General features: G+C 45.5%; 1 protein-coding gene across 2 annotated transcripts; it reads right to left on the bottom strand.

Annotated features, from left to right (window-relative positions):
- Positions 1-16,936: 16,936 nt before the first annotated feature.
- On the bottom strand, positions 16,937-22,143 carry LOC125543995. Of its 2 annotated transcripts, XM_048707514.1 has the most exons (8): positions 21,951-22,142; positions 21,517-21,632; positions 21,273-21,355; positions 20,794-20,915; positions 18,008-18,172; positions 17,839-17,932; positions 17,427-17,601; positions 16,937-17,333 (listed from the first exon to the last, which is right to left on the bottom strand). In XM_048707514.1, the coding sequence occupies exons 1-8, from the start codon at positions 21,991-21,993 to the stop codon at positions 17,304-17,306; spliced, it is 828 nt and encodes a 275-aa protein (XP_048563471.1). In that variant the 5' UTR covers positions 21,994-22,142; the 3' UTR covers positions 16,937-17,303. The 2 variants fall into 2 exon arrangements, with proteins under 2 accessions (XP_048563471.1, XP_048563472.1); XM_048707515.1 differs by lacking the exon at positions 18,008-18,172 and having other exon boundaries at positions 21,951-22,143.
- Between the last annotated feature and the right edge of the window lie 1,972 nt (positions 22,144-24,115).

Raw genomic sequence — 24,115 nt, forward strand, 5'->3', positions numbered from 1 at the left:
ACAAAACATCTCCGTTTTGTTAATTGGGCTCCCTAACTGTTTTATTCGCGACCGTACGATTACGATCATAGGGATGAGGTAGCCCCTAACCTAATCCACTTAATGTATATATATAGTCCAACCCTAAATTTGAGGAGAGATGTCCCATCCTCCCAGCCGCTGGCGCATCTTCCTTGGGATCCCCAACGCCCAATCTAGTGCCTCCTCTGTTTTTCTTTGATTCAATCCCCTTCGCCTCCTCCTTCTGGTCTCGGTCTTGCCCGAGCACCCCGCTGCCTCGTCGCTGCTCCCACCGTCGACCCTGAGCCACTTCCCTCGTTGGCGACCGAAGCCACCACCAGGCCGACCCCGTGCTCTCTACTCGTTCATCCTCCCTCCATTTTTCCCTCCTGTGGCTTCTTCTGCCTCTCATCCATTCTCTCTCTTCTCTGTACAGGACGAACAGGAGGAGCTCTGTCTGCGCCATGGATGCCCTGCCTCGCCGGATCCATCCATTTCCCTCGTCCCGCGCCCTGGATCCGGTCGATCCGAGCTTCCCAATGCCCAAGACCTCGTCGCCCCTTCGCTCTGCTCCCGGCCACCAGCGCCCTGCTCGCCTCCTTTGCTTCGCCCCTGCACGAGCAGGACGGCCCCGCCCTGCTTCGCGTCCATCGAGATCCGACGCTGGCCCGCCGTCTTCGACCTCCCTCTGCGCGCTCGCAAGCTCGCCGCCGCCAGCGTCCTCGCCAAGACCTGCCGCTGCTGCGCCTTGCTTCGTCTGAAGCCACTGCGCCAAGCCCTGCCTGCTTCGCCTCCTGTCTTCAAGCGTAGGACGACGAGCGTGGGCCTCGTCCAGCCTCGCCATCTTGTAACATCCCAAAATTCTAACTTTTGGAATGTTATAATAAATAGATAGATTTGATTGACTGTTTGATTGATTGACTGAAAGTGAGTGAAATTCGAAACTTTTCAAAGTTAAATGAGAGGGAATAAAAGGACTTTCCCAAACTTTCATATTTGCTTTCTGATCTCCATGAATTCAAATTCTTTTCAAATACAAAACCCTTGAGCGAAGATGATATGACTTCTTCCATTTAAAATTAAATAAAAGGGTATTTGAAAATAATTGAATTTCATTATCAATTCAGAAACTTTAAGCAACTCAAGGACCCACGGAGAGAGTTGGGGATTTCGTTATTTACATAATTGAGTTTTCTCAAATTATGTAAACAGGATCATTTGATTTTATTTATTTTATCATCAATTATTTCTACTACAAAAATATGAGAGAGGAAATAAAATGACTTTCCCAAAATATAGAAATATTGAGGATTTAATAAAAAATCAAATAAGTTTTATTTCAGAGTTTTTCGGTATTTTATTTGAATTTAGGAAAAATGCGCGTTTTTCAAAGTTGTAGTTTGGGCCCAGATAAATGTTCACTTTATCGGGCTTGATTTTAGGAACCCGGCAAAATTTATTTCGTGATTTTTGGAGTCTGTTTAGTATTTCTTTTTATTTTTCTTCCGAGCGGATTTATAAAAAATCGGAAACCGACTTCGGGCCGTACTCGGCCAGGACTCCCTGGCCCGGGGCCTTTATATAGCGCCCGAGGCCCGACCGAGAGCCCCAGCCCAGCCGAAACCCTAGCCGCCGCCGCCTACCAGCCCCGCCGCCGCCGCCGCCCGCCGCTGCCGACTCGCCGGAGCGCGCGCCTTTCGAGGTTCGCCGCCGCCTCGTTTTCCGTGCAGTTTTTAAAAAAAAATATGTTCGTCGTTTTTCTTTTTCGTCGGATTTTCCGCGGTTATTTTCTGATCGCGATTTCTGATCCGATTTTCGTTTTAGTATAACTTTTCGCTCGTTTATCGGAATCAGGCGATTCAAGCGCCTGGAGTTTCGTCTCGAAACCCTATTTCCGAATAATCAACTTAAACAAGTTTTTGCTACTGTAAAATTTGCCCTAGATCCAGATTACTAGAACGAAGTTGTTTTCTTTCGCCGTTTGATTTCTTTCGCTTCGTTCGATTTGATTCTTTTTGCAACCAAGGTTCTTAAGTTGAACTTTCTGGTTAGATCTTCTATTTGAGTTTTACATGTGCATTAGATGAGTACTTATTGTATGCTTGTTTGATTGTCTGCGATAGAATACCCGGAGTGCGCCGCCTGTTACTTCGAATCTCTAGGTTTCGCGGATCATCAGCAAGGCAAGTAACACTTTGATCATACCTTTTCTACAACCCAGTTTTATTGCATTAGATCAATCCTCACACATTGCATGATTAGGATCTAATTAAATTGTGGGATGGGAAGTAGATGAGGTAGTACCTATTACCTGTTTATTATCAAACCTTTGGGAGTTACTTCTACATTTGCTTATTATGCCATGCTATGCCAGTAGACGTGGATTGGGTGAGTGATATCCATGACAGATGTGAGATTTATAATTAAGGGTTTATCTAAGGTGGCAACCTAATACACATCTGGGTGGATTGAGGCACCTGGGGTTACCAGGACTTGCCTGTTTTTCTTTGGACCGCCACCCAGGCTCAAAGGGATCATGAGATTATTCATACTAGAAACTTCCGTGTGCAGCCACAAGCCATTATGGGCTCTGGCATAGTTGACTAAGTTGTGCGAACTCTTACAGTGGTAGACTAGCAGATGTAGGGGAAAGTAGGTGTACCGGTCTACCCGTCGTAAGGTGCTAGCGCTTCTGAAAGACTGTGTCTCGGTCATCCGTCTTCTCAAACACCCTGCAGTGCGAGAAACCAAACGGAGGCGATCGAGCCTTGTGAGGAAAAGTGCGCAAACCTCTGCAGAGTGTAACAAACTAACCATGGTTAGCCGTGTCCCTGGTCATGGACATCTTGAGTATCTAGTACCTGGATTATCATGTGAATCTCAACATGTTATTCTAAATTAATTTTTATGGGTTTTAATGATGATACTTAATTGGGATTGAGAATGCTGTCAACCATTCTCGATGTTTCACAACCACCATGATAGTAATTAATTTTATTCCTTTGAAGTAGGGAAAAATTGGCTTTACGCAAAGAACCTTATAACCATAGAGCTTTTCCACCAGCCATATATGCATATAGTGATAGCCATTGTTCATCATTTTCTCTATGGTGTGAATTTGCCAGTACATTCAATGTACTGACCCGTTTCGGGCTGCAACGTCTCATGTTGCAGGATTATCTTACGACGAGTAAGTGATACGTTAGGGTTACGATTTCTACACTCAACTTTGCCGTTGGTGTTGATGGGAATCCACAACCTTGTTGCTTCCGCTATATGGATTGAGGTAATAGTATTTACGTTACGTTATACATGTGATTTACCTCTGTTATAAATCCTTCGAGTACTGTGTGTGTCAGCATACCGATCCAGGGATGACACTTAAGCACAGAGACTTGATCCATTCGGGTCGGGTCGCTACACATCTCCAGCGCCCCGCTTGGGCCTCCTCTCCAAGGCCTCAGCCCGATGTGAGCAGCCACCCGAACTGTTGGCCCAGCTGGATTCAGCCCGATCATGTTTTTTTCTCGTTCTGTGAATTTGTCCAATTATCCAGAGTACTGCATATTTACAGATTACCCCTCCATGGTCATGCATAAATAATTCTTGAACCGTGCTTCGGATTAAAATGGTTTAAATATGTAAAATGCTTAGAATTTCATATAGTTTCATAATATGTCATTTTCACCTATGTTTAAAATGTTTAAAATGCTGTTTGTGTAACTTTGTCCATATGCCATGCTAAAATAGTTTAATTCATAACCTTGTCGAAATGTCTTATAACCGGGATTCCGAGTCTGATCGGGTCTTCCCGCTAGAAGGAATATCCTTCGTTGACCGTGAGAGCTTGTGATGGGCTAAGTTGGGACACCCCTGCAGGGATTTGAACTTTCGAAAGCCATGCCCGCAGTTATGGGCAGATGGGAATTTGTTAACGTTCGATTGTAGAAAACCTGAAGTTGACCTTAATTAAAATGCATCAACCGCGTGTGTTACCGTGATGGTCTCTTTCCGGCGGAGTCCGGGAAGTGAACACGTGAAAGTGCAACTATCCCTAGGTGGTTTTGGTAATTCATAACAACATATAGCTCATTGAGCTAATGCTATTCCAAGATGATTATTTCAGGAAAGCTCAATGATTGGCATGGCATGGATGTGAAAGTGGAACCCTCAAAATGCTAAGGACAAAGGATTGGCTCAAGCTCAAAAGCTCAAGACTCTTCATTTTATATTTTAGTGATCCAAGATCACATTGAGTCTTTAGGAAAAGCCAATACTATTAAGGAGGGATGAGGTGTTGCTTAATGAGCCTCTTGCTTCATGTGCTTAGTGATATGCTCCAAAACCCTCAACTACTTTCCCATATCCACATATGACCTAAACCCTAAGCCAAACTCGGTCCTACCGATTCTTCCTATCCAGCGCCACCGAGTTTCACTTGTCATTAGCCACTGCCAAACCCTAGCAATTCGGTCCTACCGATAGGGATCTCGGTCTCACCGAGATGGGGTTGCAAACTCTCTGTTTCCCTTTCGTAACTTTTCGGTCTCACCGAAAGAGCGAATCGGTCCCACCGAGATTGCAATGTAAACTCAGTGTTTCCCCTTTGTAACTTTTCGGTCTCACCGAGTTCCACTCGGTCTCACCGAAAGAGCAAATCGGTCCCACCGAGTTTGCCTGACCAACTCTCTGGTTAGCTAATTACCAAATTCGGTCTCACCGAGTTTGTAATCGGTCTCACCGAGATTACGTTATGCCCAAACCCTAACCATATCGGTCCTACCGAGTTGCATGTCAATCCCACCGAAAATCACTAACGGTCACTAGGTTTACATTTTCGGTCCGACCGAGCTTATTGATTCGGTCCCACCGAGATTGGAAAACTGTGTAACGGTTGGATTTTGTGTGGAGGCTATATATACCCCTCCACCTCCTCCTCATTCGATGAGAGAGCCATCAGAACACACACACCATTCCAACTCATATGTTCTGAGAGAGAACCACCTACTCATGTGTTGAGACCAAGATATTCCATTCCTACCATATGAATCTTGATCTCTAGCCTTCCCAAGTTGCTTTCCACTCAAACCTTCTTTCCACCAAATCCAAATCCTATGAGAGAGAGTTGAGTGTTGGGGAGACTATCATTTGAAGCACAAGAGCAAGGAGTTCATTACCTACACACCATTTGTTACTTCTTGGAGAGTGGTGTCTCCTAGATTGGCTAGGTGTCACTTGGGAGCCTCCGACAAGATTGTGGAGTTGAACCAAGGAGTTTGTAAGGGCAAGGAGATCGCCTACTTCGTGAAGATCTACCGCTAGTGAGGCAAGTCCTTCGTGGGCGATGGCCATGGTGGGATAGACAAGGTTGCTTCTTCGTGGACCCTTTGTGGGTGGTTGCTTCTTCGTGGACCCTTCGTGGGTGGAGCCCTGTGTGGACTCGCGCAACCGTTGCCCTTTGGGTGGAGCCCTGTGTGGACTCGCGCAACCGTTACCCTTCGTGGGTTGAAGTCTCCATCAACGTGGATGTAGGATAGCACCACCTATCCGAACCACGGGAAAAACATCCGTGTCTCCAATAGCATTTGAGTTCTCCAAACCCTTCCCGTTACATTCTTGCAAGTTGCATGCTTTACTTTCCGCTGCCTATATACTCTTTGCATGCTTGCTTGAATTATGTGATGATTGCTTGACTTGTCCTAAAATAGCTAAAATCTGCCAAGAACTAAAATTGGGAAAAGGTTAAGTTTTTATTTGGTCAAGTAGGCTGATCACCCCCCCTCTAGACATACTTTCGATCCTACAAGTGGTATCAGAGCTTTGGTCTCCATTTGCTTGATCTCCATAGCTTTTGGTGGTCATAGCCTTGGTTTCACAACCTAGGAGAGTATGGCGTCTAGCGAGGGAAATTATCACCATAGAGGTCCTTACTTTGATGGTACTAATTTTGCTAGTTGGAAGCATAAAATGAAAATGCATATTCTTGGACATAACCCCGCCGTTTGGGCTATTGTGTGTGTTGGTTTGCAAGGTGACTTCTTTGATGGGAGAGAACCAAACCGTGAAGCTACCGCGGATGAGTTGAAGATGTTGCAATACAATGCTCAAGCTTGTGATATTCTCTTCAACAGATTGTGCCCCAAAGAATTCAACAAAATCAGTCGTCTTGAGAATGCAAAGGAAATTTGGGACACTTTGATTGATATGCACGAAGGTACCGACTCCGTCAAGGAATCCAAGTTGGATGTGCTTCAAAGCCAACTTGACAAGTTCAAGATGAAGGATGGTGAAGGTGTCGCTGAAATGTACTCTAGGCTTGCTCTCATCACAAATGAGATTGCCGGCTTAGGAAGTGAAGAGATGACCGATAAATTCATCATCAAGAAGATTCTAAGAGCCTTGGATGGAAAATATGATACCGTGTGCACATTGATCCAAATGATGCCCAATTACAAAGATCTCAAGCCAACGGAGGTGATTGGAAGAATTGTTGCTCATGAGATGTCACTTAAGGATAAAGAGGAACTTCACAACAAATCAAGTGGTGCCTATAAAGCCTCATGTGAAGCCCCTACATCATCAAGTGAGAAACAAGACTTCAATGAAGAATTGAGCTTAATGGTGAAGAACTTCAACAAGTTCTACAAGAGTAGAAGCAAAGATAGAAGCTCCAAGTCAAGGTCCTACAATGACAAAAGATCTTCTAGTCGAGAGCGAAACTGCTACAATTGTGGAAGACCCGGACACTATTCCAATGAGTGTACGGCTCCCTACAAGAGAAGAGAAGATTCTCCAAAAAGAAGAAGCAAAGGATCACCACCAAGAGAGAGAAGGAGTAGAGATGATCGTTATGAACGAAGATACTCACGGAGAAGCAAGGATTCCGAAAGGAAGGAAAAATCATCAAGGAGCTACACAAGACGAAGACATCAAGCTCATGTTGGTGAATGGGTATCCGGCTCCGACTCCGACAGCCACTCCGAGAGAAGTTATCACTCCGACTCCGAAGATACTCAAGATGAAGGTGTTGCCGGTCTAGCACTTGTGTCAACCAACTCCTACGACATATTTGACTCACCAAATGAAGGAATTGGAAGATGCTTCATGGCCAAAGGTCCTAAGGTAACACACCCCGAGTATGTTGATTTCAATAGTGATGAGGATGACTTGTTAGGTGATGATTTGCTTGTTGACAACTCTAGTGATGAATACTATGATGAAATGTTAATTAAACATGCTAATCAAGATAAAACGAATGACAATGATAAGGAGAAGATTGAGGCCCTAACTAAAGAACTAAACACTCTTAAGTTAGCTCATGAAACCATCTTCGAAGATTATCGAGAACTTTTAAGAGCTCATGAGAAATTACACTTTGAAAAGCTCAATCTTGAGCAAGAGCATGAATTCTTAAAAGCAATCAATGATGATCTCCGCAAGAAAAGTTCTTCTTACATTGCCAAGCGTTTACTCTTATCCACTTACATGCCTCAAGTCAAGTCTAGTAACAAGAAAGATTCTTCCTCTAGCAGTAACAATGATCATGCTAAATCCAATATTGTTGCTTCTAGTAGTTCTCTTGATTCCACTAATGATTCTCTTAGCCAAGTTACACTTGAGCAAGAAAATAGCTTATTGAAGGGAATTATAGAGAAAGGAGTGTACAAAAGCCTTGCCGGGAGTAAGCAATTCGAGGAAATTGTGCGCAAGCAAGGAATGCACCGGAAGAATCAAGGTGTTGGTTTTGAACGAAAGTTCAATGCCAATGGAGTTGAGTGGGAAGAAGATCAATACCCCAAGACAAAGTTTGTCCCTCAACAAGAGAAGTATACTTCTTTCAAGGGGACACAAGCTCAAGATGATCTTCCACCACAAGACTACAAGCAAAAAGGCAAAGACAAGCTTCAAGAGGAAATTGATGCATTTGAAGAAGCTCCAAAGACCTTAGTCAAGTGGATTCCCAAGACTACTTCAAGTTCCACTTCATCAAGTACGACTACAACTCCAAGGATTCCCATCAAGATGATGTGGATCCAAAAGAAGAAGAACTAGAGAGTTCTTGAGGGTGACTCCGCCAACATACTTCACTCTTATCATTTTGGCAAGAACAAGTGCAATCAACTTCCACATCTTGCACTAGTTCAAGGAGTCACAAACCCTCTTGTTGGTAAGACAAGGGACAAGGTAATCTAAAAGTTTTCATGGACATCATCTTTGTGTGCATCACTCTATGTCTATGGATATCCTTGTTTGTTCCTTGTGGGACTAACCCATGTAGGTATTGAAAGTGCAATTCACTCAAATGGATAGCTCCAAGAGATCTACATCAACATTGAGCATCCACATCTTCAATATCTACATGAAGTCATCATCGACAAAACCCAAGGTTAGTTCATCCCTCTTAGGGGGGATATCACATCTAGGGGGAGCTTTACTCTAAGACTTGAGCTAAAGCAACTCTAAAGATGTGAACAAAACAATGCTTTATGTAAAAGTGGTAACCCCACTTGAGCTTAAACAATGAGTATGACCTATGATCAAGTGATCTCACTTGACTCCTAAGTCAATATACTCATATATAGATGACCTAGTCATCGCAAATTGCTTGATAGATGCTAGAATTGGTTGTGCATGCCTTGTCACATATTTCATTTGCCATCTTATTGTGTGAGCATGCTAGTTGCATATTTTACTCATTCGAGGACATCCACTTGTTGTTTGGATTGTTTGGCTTCATTTCTTTTTGCCAAGTGGATGGACAAGAATGCCTAAGAACCTCCTCTAGCTATCTATGCTTTTCTCGTCTCAAACTCTATTCATGTTGCATCACAAAATTTAATCAAGTCAGATTCGAACCACTCTGTGTGAGGAGTGCTCGGAGTCCCCGATTCGTCATAGACTTAAACTTCCAAAACCTCTTTATGATTCTCGGTCTGACCGATACTCCACTTTCGGTCCTACCGAGATCATTAAGCTGATCTAGGTTTTCGATCTCGGTGCAACCGATTTGAACCTTTCGGTCACACCGAGTTTCAGTAACTGCTTGCAGTTATGAATCTCGGTGCCACCGAGTTGTTCCACTCGGTCACACCGACAGGGTCGGGCTATATATAGTCACGGGCAAAATTTGGAAATTTCTCCAAACCCCTTCGCCCGCGCGATAGCCTGCTCTGCCCTCGTGGTCTCCGGATCGTCTTCTCGCCGCCAGCCGCCTCCAGTCACTGGTCTCCGTCACCGTCAACGGGAATTCTGCCCCGCCGTTGCCGCCGTAGCAAGTCCCCGCCGAACTAGGGTATGGACTTGATCTTTGTGCTATTCCCCAATCTGATTCCTAGCACATTGTGATCATATTGATTCTAGCCACGATTGAAACACTCCTATCCAGTCAAAACGCTCATAGATTAGGTTTGATTCGAAAATTCTAGGTTTAGGTTTCCGCCAAAACCATCTCGGACCCACCGAGTTGAAAAACTCGGTCCCACCGATTTGGCTCTTGCCATTGCACAAGTGAGACTCGGTCTGACCGAGAATTACTTATCGGTGTGACCGATTTTGGAACTCTGTGAAACCCTAGCAGTCTCGGTGCCACCGAACTGTGACTCGGTCCTACCGAGTTCACTAGTTTAGGTTCCAAAACTGCTTCGGTATCACCGAGTTTGAAAATCGGTAGATCCGAGATGATTTCAGTGGGAAACTAAAACTAAGTTTTTGGATCATTCTTTTGCAAAAATCTCTGCATTTTGTGATGCTCATCTTTTCTATCTCATCTATAATCTATTCACAGGGTCAGCAGTCAGTTTGCAACATGTCTGATCAAAGTGATAGCCAAAATATGTCAGAGCAGCAAGTGGTGATGAGTGAGGGCACTAGTCCCTCCAGTTCATCTGATGAAGGCAGCAGGAGCACTCCTAGCAATTTGCCAAAGGCTGCCACGAGACAAAGGAAGAAGAGGACTTCAGATTCCGAAGATGAGGACTATGTGGCATAGGAAGAGGCCACTTCCAAGAGAGTTGAGCCAGCTCAAGGCACTAAGCCAGGTCTGAAAATCAAAAGGCCAGCAGGCAGGCAGCCAATGTCAAAGGCCAGAATGTCAACTGAGAAGCCCATAGAGCCAGTTGCAGCTGAGGACAAGAAAAGGAAGGAAAGGGTGAAGAAGACTGTGGCTAGAGTGCTTGGCAAAGCTTCCATCATGGAAGAGGAAGAAGAAGAAGAGGCAGCTGCACCAGCGCCCAAGGCACCCAAGCTAATGGGAGATGCCATAAAATCAGGGGGAGCTGCTTCCAAGGCCAAGTCAGCTCCAAAGCCAAAGCCCAAGAGGAACACACAGAGCATTCCTGCAGCTGAGAAGAACAAGGCCCCAGTGCCTGAGACTGTTGCTGAAGAAGAGGAAGAGAATGTCCTGAGAAAGCTAAAGCCCAAGATCCCAGACCACAACGATGCTCATCCTGTGGCTGAGGACATGAAGCTCAGGAGAGATTCAGGGCTAAGGAAATGGAGAGAAGCAGACCCGTATGCTTCAAGGAGAAGGACTGCCGTGGACTACAGGTTTCACATCAAGGAGCAGCAGGATTTTTATGAGACAGTGCTGCTAGATAAGAAGCCCATTGTCTGTGATATGCGATGGGTTGATTGGACATACATCAAGGACAATGAGGAGCACTATCCTGGAGTGCAAGACAGCTTCATAGCTTGTGGAGTAGCTGACTTTGTTGGGCAAAAGCTCACAAAGTGGAACGAGGAACTCATCATGCAGTTCTACTCCACAGCTCACTTTTATCCAGATGGGAGGATCACATGGATGTCTGAGGGTACAAGGTACCAATCCACAGTTGCTGAGTGGGCACAGATCATTAATGCCCCAGAGGAGCAAGATGATGACTTGGATATCTATGCCAAGAAGAAGATGGACCACAACTCAATGTCAAATATGTACAAGGAGATCCCAAATGAAGCACTTGATACCTTCAAATTTGGGTCTGTGCATTACCTTCTGTCAGGACTGCCTACGATCAATTGGATACTAAGGCACACCTTACTGCCCAAGTTTGGAGATCACAAGATGATCAGAGGCCATGCTATCAACTTGCTACATGTGTTTGATGTGCCTCAGAAGTTCAAGGTGATGAGCCTCATAGTGGAAACAATCAAGAGGACTGCAGCAGATCAGAAGAGGAGTTGCGGATACGCCCCTCAAATTCAGGAGCTCATCAACTCCAAGATGGGCACGGGCATATATCTATTGGACAAGGAACACCTGCCCATCCGTCCAGATTTCGAGGACAATCAAGTTGTCATGGCTGAGAACGAGCCATCATTTGCCCAAGCATTTGCAAAGAAGGAGAAGGCGAGGAAGGAGAAAGCTGCCAAGATGCCTACTCAAGAGGAGGCATCTGAGTATTTCCTGAAGACTAAACAAGAGCAGCTTGGTTACTTGATTGCATCCATGCTGAGGATTGAGCAAAGTCTGGCCACCCTCACTCAGAATCAGCAGAGCCTAGAGAGAATCATGGAACAGAAGTTCTATGATTTGGATGTCAAGGTAACGGAAGTTCAGTCTGCAGTGGAGCAGCTCCAGGAGGACATGCAGGAGAGGAGAGGCAGGACTACCACTCATGCCTTTGCCAGAGTGCCAAGAGGTCCAAGGTCGTCTGCCGTGCCAGTTGCTGACACAAGAGCCACCACCTCAGCACCAGCCACAGCCTCAGTTCCACCGGCTCCAGCATCTACTTCAGCTCCAACTCCAGCGTCTACTTCAGCATCTACCGAAGCCTTCGTCCTTGGAGTGATCCGGACTCCACCACCACCTGAAGATCAAGCCTGAGCGTCGATCTAGTGCTATGCATTTTCTAGGAACTTTTTGGTAACTTGTTGCCAAAGGGGGAGAAGATGTATAGATCATAGGCTTCGAGAGAGAGTGTGTTGCTTTTCTCTCTTGCTTTATTTGGTGGTTTTTCGAACTTGTTTGCTTTTGAGTGCTTGAGATACTACATCATTATTTGTGAGGCATTGATGATCATGTGTTTGATCATAAGCTACACTTAATGCTTGCTTAATGCTATTATCCTATCTATCTTGTGTGATCATTCATTATTCTTGGTGATGAGTGCATGTGTTTCATTCTTATCATTTTAAGCGCTCCACCAAGATGTATGTGACATGGAAGAGTAACCCATGACTCTAACTCCTTGTGCATTTGCAGTCCAAAGCAAATTTTAAATATGCACAAATTTAGGGGGAGCTCTTACTTATCACATACTTCTCAAAGCGACGATATATTTCATGCTTATTATCATTTGTCAAAGCTTTGATCTATATGTTGTCATCAATTACCAAAAAGGGGGAGATTGAAAGTGCAACTATCCCTAGGTGGTTTTGGTAATTCATAACAACATATAGCTCATTGAGCTAATGCTATTCCAAGATGATTATTTCAGGAAAGCTCAATGATTGGCATGGCATGGATGTGAAAGTGGAACCCTCAAAATGCTAAGGACAAAGGATTGGCTCAAGCTCAAAAGCTCAAGACTCTTCATTTTATATTTTAGTGATCCAAGATCACATTGAGTCTTTAGGAAAAGCCAATACTATTAAGGAGGGATGAGGTGTTGCTTAATGAGCCTCTTGCTTCATGTGCTTAGTGATATGCTCCAAAACCCTCAACTACTTTCCCATATCCACATATGACCTAAACCCTAAGCCAAACTCGGTCCTACCGATTCTTCCTATCCAGCGCCACCGAGTTTCACTTGTCATTAGCCACTGCCAAACCCTAGCAATTCGGTCCTACCGATAGGGATCTCGGTCTCACCGAGATGGGGTTGCAAACTCTCTGTTTCCCTTTCGTAACTTTTCGGTCTCACCGAAAGAGCGAATCGGTCCCACCGAGATTGCAATGTAAACTCAGTGTTTCCCCTTTGTAACTTTTCGGTCTCACCGAGTTCCACTCGGTCTCACCGAAAGAGCAAATCGGTCCCACCGAGTTTGCCTGACCAACTCTCTGGTTAGCTAATTACCAAATTCGGTCTCACCGAGTTTGTGTAATCGGTCTCACCGAGATTACGTTATGCCCAAACCCTAACCATATCGGTCCTACCGAGTTGCATGTCAGTCCCACCGAAAATCACTATGAGTGAGCCATCAGAACACACACACCATTCCAACTCATATGTTCTGAGAGAGAACCACCTACTCATGCGTTGAGACCAAGACATTCCATTCCTACCATATGAATCTTGATCTCTAGCCTTCCCAAGTTGCTTTCCACTCAAATCTTCTTTCCACCAAATCCAAATCCTATGAGAGAGAGTTGAGTGTTGGGGAGACTATCATTTGAAGCACAAGAGCAAGGAGTTCATTACCTACACACCATTTGTTACTTCTTGGAGAGTGGTGTCTCCTAGATTGGCTAGGTGTCACTTGGGAGCCTCCGACAAGATTGTGGAGTTGAACCAAGGAGTTTGTAAGGGCAAGGAGATCGCCTACTTCGTGAAGATCTACCGCTAGTGAGGCAAGTCCTGTGTGGGCGATGGCCATGGTGGGATAGACAAGGTTGCTTCTTCGTGGACCCTTTGTGGGTGGTTGCTTCTTCGTGGACCCTTCGTGGGTGGAGCCCTGTGTGGACTCGCGCAACCCTTACCCTTTGGGTGGAGCCCTGTGTGGACTCGCGCAACCGTTACCCTTCGTGGGTTGAAGTCTCCATCAACGTGGATGTAGGATAGCACCACCTATCCGAACCACGGGAAAAACATCCGTGTCTCCAATAGCGTTTGAATTCTCCAAACCCTTCCCGTTACATTCTTGCAAGTTGCATGCTTTACTTTCCGCTGCCTATATACTCTTTGCATGCTTGCTTGAATTATGTGATGATTGCTTGACTTGTCCCAAAATAGCTAAAATCTGCCAAGAACTAAAATTGGGAAAAGGTTAAGTTTTTATTTGGTCAAGTAGTCTAATCCCCCCCCCCCCCTCTAGACATACTTTCGATCCTACAACACGGTGTTGGGGTAATGCTTGACGTAGGTTGTTTTAGGATCACTTCTTGATCATACTTTTATCGATCGTGCTTTGCCTTCTCTTCTTGCTCTCATTTGCGTATGTTAGCCACCATATATGCTAGTCGCTTGCTGCAACTCCACCTCATACCTTTACCTTACCTATAAGCTTAAATAGTCTTGATCGCGAGGGTGTGAGATTGCTGAGTCCCCGTGACTCACATATACTTTCAAAACCAGCTTGCAGGTGCCGATGAGTCCGTGCAGATGACGCAACCAAGCTCAGGAGGAGCTCGATGAAGATCTTGTCCTTTGTGTTGTTTCGTTCTAGTTGATCAGTAGTGGAGCCCAGTTGGGGTCGATCAGGGATCTGTGTAGCATTTGGGGTAGTCTTCTTTTGTTTTGGTTTCGTAGTCGGACCTTGATTGTATCTGGGTGATGTAATGCTTTATTCATGTATTGTGTGAAGTGGCGATTGCAAGCCAACTAAGTATCTTTCCCTTATGTATTACATGGGTTGTGTGAAGATTACCTCACTTGCGACATTGCTTTCAATGCGGTTATGCCTCTAAGTCATGCTTCGACACGTGGGATATATAGCCGCATCGAGGGCGTTACAATTAGTTACTCCTTTGTAAGATTTGTCTCGTCTATAAAATATAGGGGGGTGTTGATACTAGTATGTGTACCGTGCAGTCCAAAGCACATCGCCAGAGTGCACACATCTAAGGGGAGCCTGTCTATATTTTATATATGTTGGGTTTGCCTATGCTTTATTTATATTCCTATGTGCAAATCCCGTATTGTTATCAATCCACCAAAAAGGGGGAGATTGTAAGGGCATATTTATCCCTTAGTAGTTTTGGTGATTGATGACAATGCTTTTGCGGACTAATCGTGTGCATTGAGATTTCAGATATATCATGTCTAGGCACAAGATGATCTGGTGCCCCTCGAAGACTATTGAAGATGGCGTTTCTCTACGTTTCTTTTCGGTGGTTTGAGTCGTAGGAAAGTCATACTATTAAGAGGGGGTCCGCGTTGGAAAGGTTTGGGTGGAATCGTACACATGTGTTCCTTTTGCACCACCTTTCCTTTGGCTCTTTGGAGCATTCTTCGTTTCTCCGAATCTCTGCAAAATGATTGACTTCGAGTGTTGCTGAACTAGGGCATGCGGTAGTACTGCTCCTCAGAGCAGTAGTACCGCAGGCCCCTGCGGTAGTACCGGCCTTGGGCGCGGTAGTACCGCAGGTGCTCGCGGTAGTACCGCTTCTCTGACCCGGTAATACCGTGGCCTCAGGTCTGGCTCAGCAACACGAGCGGAAGTAGGGGCGGATGTAATTTTTTTACACCCGCACCCTTCGCGGTAGTACTGCTCCTGGCTTCCGGTACTACTGTGTCGGATTTTTGCATAGATCTAAACTCAGTGGAAGTTGCCACGGATGTATTTTATATGTCCGTGCCTTCCCAAATCTGAACTATCCCTGCGTTGCGCTAGTACTGTAAGGGGGAGCGATAGTACCGCGCCAGCGGTTCTACCGCCCTCTGCTTCATCGCATCAGGGCTGTTTTGGATACTGCTGTGTGGGCGGTAGTACTGCAGTGCCTTGCGGTAGTACCGCGTCTCCGGTGCGGTAGTACCGTGCGTCGCAGGCTGAGTTGGTGGATAACGGTTGGATTTGTTCTTTCACTATAAAAGAGGAGTCTTCTTCTCCGAGTTGACTTACCTCTTCCCCCCCCCCCCCAAGCTCCATTGTTGCTCTAAACTCCATTTTTGCCCGATCTCTCTCCCTAGCCAATCAAACTTGTTGATCTCCTAGGGATTGGTTGAGAAGGCCTAGATCTACAGATCCACCAAGAGATATTTGATTCCCTCCACTAATCCCTCGCGGATCTTATTACTCTTGGGTGTTTGAGCACCCTAGACGGTTGAGGTCATCGCGGAGCCATACTCCATTGTGGTGAAGCTTCATGGTGTTGTTGGGAGCCTCCAATTAAGTTGTGGAGATTGCCCCAACCTTGTTTGTAAAGGTTCGGTCACCGCCTTCAAGGGCACCAATAGTGGAATCACGACATCTCGCATTGTGTGACGGCGTGAGGAGAATACGGTGGCCCTAGTGGCTTCTTGGGGAGCATTGTGCCTCCACACCGCTCCAATGAAGACGTACTTCCTTTCAAAGGGAAGGAACTTCGATAACACATCCTCGTCTTCACCGACTCCACTCTTGGTTATCTCATCCCTTTACTCGTGCAAGCTTATCTTGTGTTACATCCCTTGCTTGCTTGTGTACTTATTGTTGTTGCATCATATAGGTTGCTCACCTAGTTGCATATCTAGACAACCTACTTTGATGCAAAGTTTAAATTGGTAAAGAAAAACTAAAAATTGTTAGTTGGCTATTCAACGCCCCCCCCCCTCTCTAGTCAACTATATCGATCCTTTCAATAAGTCTATATATAGCTTAAATATGAGATCATGATGGGTATGTTGAGTCATGGTTGGTCAAGTGTTGAAGCAAGTAATTCAAGTGAAGGATTCATTGTGCCTCTTAAGAGCATGTGATGGATAACAAACAATACCATGTGATGACCAATATGATACTTGGTCATAAGAGAATTGAGATCATGATAGATCGTGGAGTAAAGATGAAGGTTTACCAAGATAAATATCAAAGATTAATTTACCACATGGGATCCCTATGGTAAGAAATTATGAACTGCGCTTTGTGGACTAACTCATATTAATTGAGCTTTTGTCCAAGCAAAAATCTAAGTGTCAACAAAATGCATTTTGGAGCTAGGGCTCTTTGAGCTCCTTTTCAAAAGAAGAGATCAAAAATAAAATTTTGAAGTTCCATTTTTTTTGGAACCACATCCATGTGTAATATTAGCAGAACATCGATCTACAAAAAAGAGACAAATTCATTTACTATTAAAAATCCATGATTTTGTCTTCTATTTGTATAGCTTGCATGTTAGTATCTCATATCAATACGTTCATATGTACATGTGGAATTTTTTTCAGAAATTATTACACTTTGGATGTGATTTTTTTAAAATGAAAATTTCAGTCCACACAGCCCAAGGTTCAAAACACCTCTCTATAATAGTTCCACATATTTTACAGCATACTTTTCCAACTATTTAGTTAATAAATAACGCAAACCTAAAGCCTTGCAATGCTTTATTGCTTATTATATCCCGGAACTAAGAAGTAGAATGACCATGATCTAGAATTGTGGTGTTGTTCGGAGGGGAGCTTCTGTAAAGCAGAACTGTTGTACAAAATCCTACAGCAGAAATCCATCAGAATTCATTGATCTTCTAGCGTGGTATCACTGGCCTGCCAAATCAATCATCGCAGTGAAATTAAAGGCGCTGTCAAACCAGAAGCGATACTGCAGAGAACGACATATAAAATGGCATTCTTCGGTACCTTGTTGGATGTAATGAAACCCACTACAGCATCAGAAAGTTCTTTACGATGTCTGGTGAAGCAGTGATCTGCTCCCTCGACGACACACAGTTTGTGGGTCGGTATATGCTTTGCAAACTCATATGCATCTTCCACGGGAATGATCTCATCAGCAGAACCATGAACTATGAAGAAGCTGAATAAAGACAGTAAATTAATTGCCTGATATCTGCAACACGCGGGGTTTATTCTAGCACAATATGAAACCTATGCCCAACTGCAAACACGAGATATTTAATGTTTTCAATCCCGGGAATGCATGGGAATGACTATTTAAATGAAGGTAAATGTGTCATGTCGGTGCCATGGTGCCCCTTGTTTCAGTTGGTAGTTGGAATACGAAGGTAGTTCATTCCTCAAGTAGTTTCCTGACCTGCATTCCTTGCTAATGGAGAGGCTTGTTGCACGCATGTCAGTGTTCAGTCGTTCCATCAAGCTCTCTTTTGTTACCCTGTATAAAACATTTCCTACATTGCAACCATTGGATAGTCAATATATGACAACGAAAGAGAAGCTATATACACAGTACACAAAATTGCTACCTGACTTGTTTGTGACATCAATGTAACCTTCCTTATTTATTCTGTCAAGAAATTCTTTCCCTAGGCGTTCCTCAATGCCTTTCTCCAAATAAAATCGGCCGGATAGGTTAACAACCATACGGACATCGTCATATAGGGAAGCATAAAGAACAACCACATCTCCTCCTGAGTAATAATGTAAATTAAGTGACTACATTTTCTAATTTGCGAGTTAAAAGCACAACGACATATGGTAACACTCAGGTAATGAAGGGGTGTGATCTGTGAGTGTCAGGACATCTACAATGGTAGATAAGGCAGCCTTTTTTAAGCCTCAATGTCATATATGATGAAAACAGAAACACACCATAAAATGGATTATCTTATCTGTAACAACTAATGTTTACATGCTCTTAACATTATGGTGATTAAAATAAACTAGAAAACATTTGACTAGGATGAGACATCCCCTACAATGGAGAAAAATGCCATATCTTTCATACCGAGAAATCTCTTCGCTATGACAATTCGAGCATCTTGTTTTCATTTCTCTCTTCCAACTCAGCAATCATCCTATGTGGCATGCTAAGGCAACGGCATTGTAGGTGCCCTCAGGGATTATGATCTGGCCCCTAACTCCGTTGGAGACAAGGAAAATGATATAAAAGATATATTTAGTTGGGGAAGAAGTGACTTAGTTAGGAAGATAACAATGTGGTGTATTAGGCAATTAGGGATCCTATTCTTAGGGGTCAAGTCAGCCTTCCCTATTAAAAGGATATAAATATTGTGTAGGCATGTACTCCAATATGAATTATCCAAGAAATGAGAGAGCAAAAACTAATCCCAGTGGCCAACCTTCTCTCCCTCTCATCCCCAGAAACATTGCCGGCCTACCCTTGCTTCTCGGAGCCGTACCCCTATACTTGGCATGCAGCAGTGAGCGAATAAAATACTGCCAGCAAAAGTATTGTGATTAACTGTTTAGGGAATTCATGGTATTCCTAGTGATAGATATCTGAGCAACCTGATCAGGGTTGGACTAAGCTAAATGTAGATGACTCCTTTGTTACTGCTACTGTCCAGGGAGTGCTGGAAATCTGGGCAAAAACCGCAAAGAGGATGTTCTTTTCTCAGGATGCCTTGCTTGGTCAGATGAAGATGGAAGTTAAAGTGCCCCTCTATGCTGGTTGTGCCGATGAGATTTCTGATGGCGGTTGGTGGTGGTAGTGCGTCCGGCTTCAGGTCGTCAGTGGTTTGAGCTTCTCGGGGCCTGATAACGACAGTGCTTGGTATTGTTGAGCGGCCAATTTCTCCCTGTGTGCTCTTCTTTGGCAGTTTCTGGGGTTCGGCTGTAGGCGCGGGTGTGTTGTTTCGGTTGTGTCTCTTCTCCCCTTGTTCCCCCTGTGTACTCTGGTTCACTTGAACCTATCCTGTATGGAGCCGTGAGGCTTCTAGGCAAAATCGGTTGAATATATTTAGGTGACGATCCACTTCCCACATTGACCATTCAAAAAAAAAGTGTGACCCCAAAAAGCAATTACTAGATGAAATATGTTGTGCGTGTCTCACTGTGCAGAAGTTCAGGATGTGCAAATGGAATATGTTTTATAGGTAAAACAGACAAGGACATCCAATTAATTATACATATAGTGCCAGCAGAAACCAATCTTACGGAGATGTCACAACTAGATTTTAATGTTATGACTAATGGACTACATATGCAGGCAAGAGACTCCACCATTTTTACTTTTGCAGAGTGTATGTGCAAGTTGCTGAAAAACAAAACAAGCTCTTCCACGTGCTAATGATAAAATTCAATGAAACAACTTAATAATTATTGTGCCGCCTATTCAGCCGTTGGATTAGCGTGCTGGTGACCGTTGGATCACAGCAGCGCCACAGCAGCAGCGAGCGCGACAGCTTCGACACGGTCAACACGGTGCCATCGCAGCCCCGGCGGAGTTCCAACGAAGCGCCGAGGGCGTCTGGCGAGCTCCATTGCAGCTCCACCGAAGCACCGATGCTCCGGCGAAGCTCCATTGCAACTCCGGCCAACTTCCATTGCAGCCCGGATGGAGCTCCAACGCAACGCCGACGGCTCCGGCGAAGCTCCATTGCAACTCCGGCGGAGCTCCAACGCAGCACCGATGGCTCCGGCGAAGCTCCATTGCAACTCCGGCGGAGCTCCAAGGCAGCGCCGACGGCTCCGGCGAAGTTCCATTGCAGCCCTGACGGAGCTCCAACACAACACCGAGGCCTCCGGCGAAGCTCCATCGCAACTCCGGCGGAGCTCCAATGCAGCGCCGATGGGCTCCGGCTCCACGAGTTGTGTGCAGCTTGCTGCACTGTAGATCCGCCGCCATGGCGAGATTCATGTTGCAGCGTACCTCGTCGACGGTGAAATCGTGGGTCGCAGGCTCGCAACGCTGATGTGCTTGCGTCTAGAAAGAAAAGAGAGGAAGCAAGTGGAGCGATTGCAGCAGCTGGTGGCGATTGGTTGGCTCTTGCAGCGGTGGCTGCCGCCGGTGACGACAGGCCGGTGGCCGATGGTGTCTTGCTGTTGCTGCGTCGGAAGGAGATGGGGATTTGAACAAGCGGATAAGATTTCAGCGGTGAGTGGTGGAAGACGAGGAAAACAGGGGACACGCGGAGGGGATAAGCCGTGCGCGTTGCCGGTCCACGTGGGGACACGCGTCGCTAGGACGAGGCGACTTATGTGTCGCTGTTATCATCCGACTGAAAATAAACGATTTCCTTGCAATAATAAACACAACTATACAAACCAAACAATGTATATCACCAACCTTTGCTGTGACCAACAACAGCTGCTACATCATACTTCTCCTGATACAGATATGAGACAACAGAATGCAAGTCTTCAGCCTCTTTCCTGTAATTGCCATACTGGAATATGCCTTCGCTCTCTCTGAAAAGCAATATGATCAAAGGGACAACATGAATGAGGTTAGAAACCATGCATATGCCTATTTCAAATAAAGTTTATTGAAAAAATTGTGTACCAACAAATATATATTAAAACAACAAAAATGCAATTCGTAAAATTTAAATGGAAAAGAATTTCTGCCATATTTTTGTCCATGAAAAAGGTGCAGGTCTAACAGATAAAATAAAACCAGAGGATCAAAATGATAGTATATGTCATACATGAACCTGAGCTCATTCAGTTATAAAGACTTTCAGAAAAGGCTAGACTAGCATTTAGCACAACAACTTTAGTGAAAATACAAGCAACAGCATATCCAGGATTCTATGAGTAACTTACCCATTTCCACTAAAGTCAAAGCGAAAGACACTAATCCCTTGTTTTATTATTGCATCTGCCAGATCAACAATAACGCCAGAACTCTGAAGATAAGTGTTAAACGTCAGTAGAAGGGTAGTAGAAACTACTACTCCAACGGTTCAATTCGCTGCATCTCACATAAGCAAAATGAAACCTGGCCTTAGCGGCCCTAATCTTGAAGTGGACAAGGCGAATTTATTGTGGTCACGAAATAGTTATGTACCTTGGAGGCCGTAAAGCCATGGCACAAGACTACAATCCTGTTCAAACCCGTGGGATGCAGCAGCCCCACAAGTTTCTCTCCATGCTTGTTCGTTATCAATACCCTGTGTGTAGCAGCTGTTTCATAAAACCACACGGTGTCAACAGTTTGGACTCAAAATTAGCTTCACGTATCTTCTCTTCTGTGACAAGGATATAGGAGTAACTTCAACTCAGATGAAGCCATCCTTTGACTGAGACTACTAACACTATTCGGATTTGCAAATAGCTCCAAAATCCTTAGGTTTATGCGGCCATCTGAGCGATTCATAGTAGCACAAGAAACCATCTATACTAGTCTAAGATGGCTATGCAGATTCTTGAGATCAAATTTGAAGTATGGTAGTTGTCGCCCAAGAGAAGGTACGGAAGGTGAAATCAAGAAAAGGGGCTTACGGGGATTGGAAGCATCCCGGGAGGAATTGAGCGGTTGCGACATGGACGACAGATGGCGGCGGCAGCCTCGTGGGGTTTGGGGTGGGAGGAACCCGAGGCTAGTCGACCCGCCGACGGTGTCACGAGCAGGATGAAGGTTAGATTCGCCGGGCAAGTGGAGGAGGCCAGGAGGAGGCCGTGGAATTTAAGGTGTCCAGAAAAAGAACGCACTAAGAAGGCCCATTGGATGGACCCAACGAGGCCAACTCCACCTCGCGACCTCGAACGAACGTCCACTTTGCTTTGATAGGCCTATAGAGTCGTGTCCGGATCTGTTCTGGGATACGATGGTCGTGCGTCCAGCGCGCGGCCACATTCTTTGGCCCCATCTTGTCCGCCTCCATTTTAAAAACAAGTACCAAGCCCTAGTTTAAGGCAGCGGCCCTAGTTCACGCCGGTAACGGAGCTAGCGGCCTACACATCCTCGCCGGCAACACACCTAGCCTTCAAAATGAATAGTTTTGTTCGCTGGTAACACAGCCAGCGGCCGGCAACACAGCCAGCGGCCGGCAACACAGACAGCCTTCAAAAGCGAATGTGTTTCTCGCCGGCACATAGCCAGCGGCCCAGCGGGCGGCACCCATGCCAGCCTCCAAAAAAGAACGGTCACGGTCGATCGGACGACCTAGTTCAGGCCGTCGGCGTCGAACATCTCCTTCTACCTGGCCTCAAACCATCTCCTCGTCTTCTCGCTCATCTTGGTCAAGTCCACACTCATGATCGCAAGGGTCACCTCCTTTGCTTTGGTTGCGACATTGGTGGCCTTGATGTCGAGCTGCCTCTGCCTGATTGTGACATTGGCTGCCTCGATGTCGAGCTGCCTTTGCCGGGACGCCTCCTCCAAGTCGATCTTCCTATTCTTGGCCGCCTCCTCCATCTCCAGCTTCTTCCTTTGAAATTCTAGGTATTTCTTCATTTGCTCGTCTTTGCATTGCCGCGTCTTCTCGTCCCTCGCATCCTTTTGAGACATCATGCCATGCAAAGTCTCATGCAAGGCCATGGATGAGGCACCACGTACGTCGTCCACCTTGGAGTTGGTCTTGCCCCTTGGCCTCTTCAATGCCTCGCCATCTCCACCTCCGGCGAACTTGGCCGTCTTCTTGCCTCTCTTCCTTTGAAGTTCACGGTATTGATCCTTGAATTTAGGGCAATTGTTGATAATCGTCCAACAATGCGTAAGAGTGAATGGCTTGTCATTGTGCCAGGCCTTGAATGCTTCCAAAGATTGAAATGCCTACACTATATTTAGATACATTAAAACTGAGCGTCTTTCCAACCCTCTCAGGACATCAACACTCCCAGCCATCTGATCGTCAGTTTGAAGCATTTTTGGCCGTTAGATAAGCTGTGAATCGCTCCTAATCCGGTTTCGTTCGCTAATAACGATTGCTAACCATCCCGGGCCGCTGCTCCGGTCACTTTTTTGAGCGCTCGGGATAAATTGGGCCTAATGGGCCTCTAGCAGTCTCCTTACAGACATGATGTTACGGAGCCCTAAAAAAATACCTACAGGCGAAGGAGGCACGACGATGCAGGTCTCCTATTCCCTAGGTACGCCGCCGCCGCGTCTGTCGATCTCTCTTCCCTCTAGGCCACTGCTACTCTTGCAGCCGTCGTTTCCAGTTTCCACTCATCCCCAAACTTGGTTCCTCCCGATCCCTCACCTCTTACAACCGAGGATGAATCATTGGTGTGCTGCCACCTTGAGCGAGATGCCGCCGATGCGCAAGGAAGATGTGAAGGGGCAGAACTACACTCGCAACCGGCAACCCTATTGAGGCTGCAGCGGCGGACGCCCCTTGACGGGCAGGCGGCGAGAATGGCGCGGTGAAGAACTCTCGCGTCCTGATTCCAGTTCGATGTCGCATTTGACAACCGGCGCCAGGGAGAAGGTCAATGCTAAGGTATTTCGCGGAACTCTGCCCTACACACCTGATTCCATTTCACTTCATGACGATGCCGCTAACGCCCATTCTGAATTTAACAGCAACCAAGCAGTAGGATTATCCGTCCGGTTCTATCAATTTTTGCAGTCGTTGTGTCCGTGTCGTGTTCGTTGGCCGGTGACCGGTAAGCATCCACGTTTCCCTTCCCCTTTCATTTCAGATGTTTACTTTTTTGGTACA

Source organism: Triticum urartu, chromosome 3 (genome assembly GCF_003073215.2).
Source record: "Triticum urartu cultivar G1812 chromosome 3, Tu2.1, whole genome shotgun sequence".
Lineage (NCBI taxonomy): Eukaryota > Viridiplantae > Streptophyta > Magnoliopsida > Poales > Poaceae > Triticum > Triticum urartu.

Excerpts from the sequence above, each read along its gene's own strand:
- LOC125543995 (XM_048707514.1), bottom strand. The coding sequence starts at position 21,993 with ATGTCGCAACCGCTCAATTCCTCCCGGGATGCTTCCAATCCCC. Across the intron at positions 21,633-21,950 it reads CCGGGATGCTTCCAATCCCC|CTGCTACACACAGGGTATTG; the intron begins GTAAGCCCCTTT and ends TTTATGAAACAG. Across the intron at positions 18,173-20,793 it reads TGTTGTTGGTCACAGCAAAG|GAGGAGATGTGGTTGTTCTT; the intron begins GTTGGTGATATA and ends ATTATTACTCAG.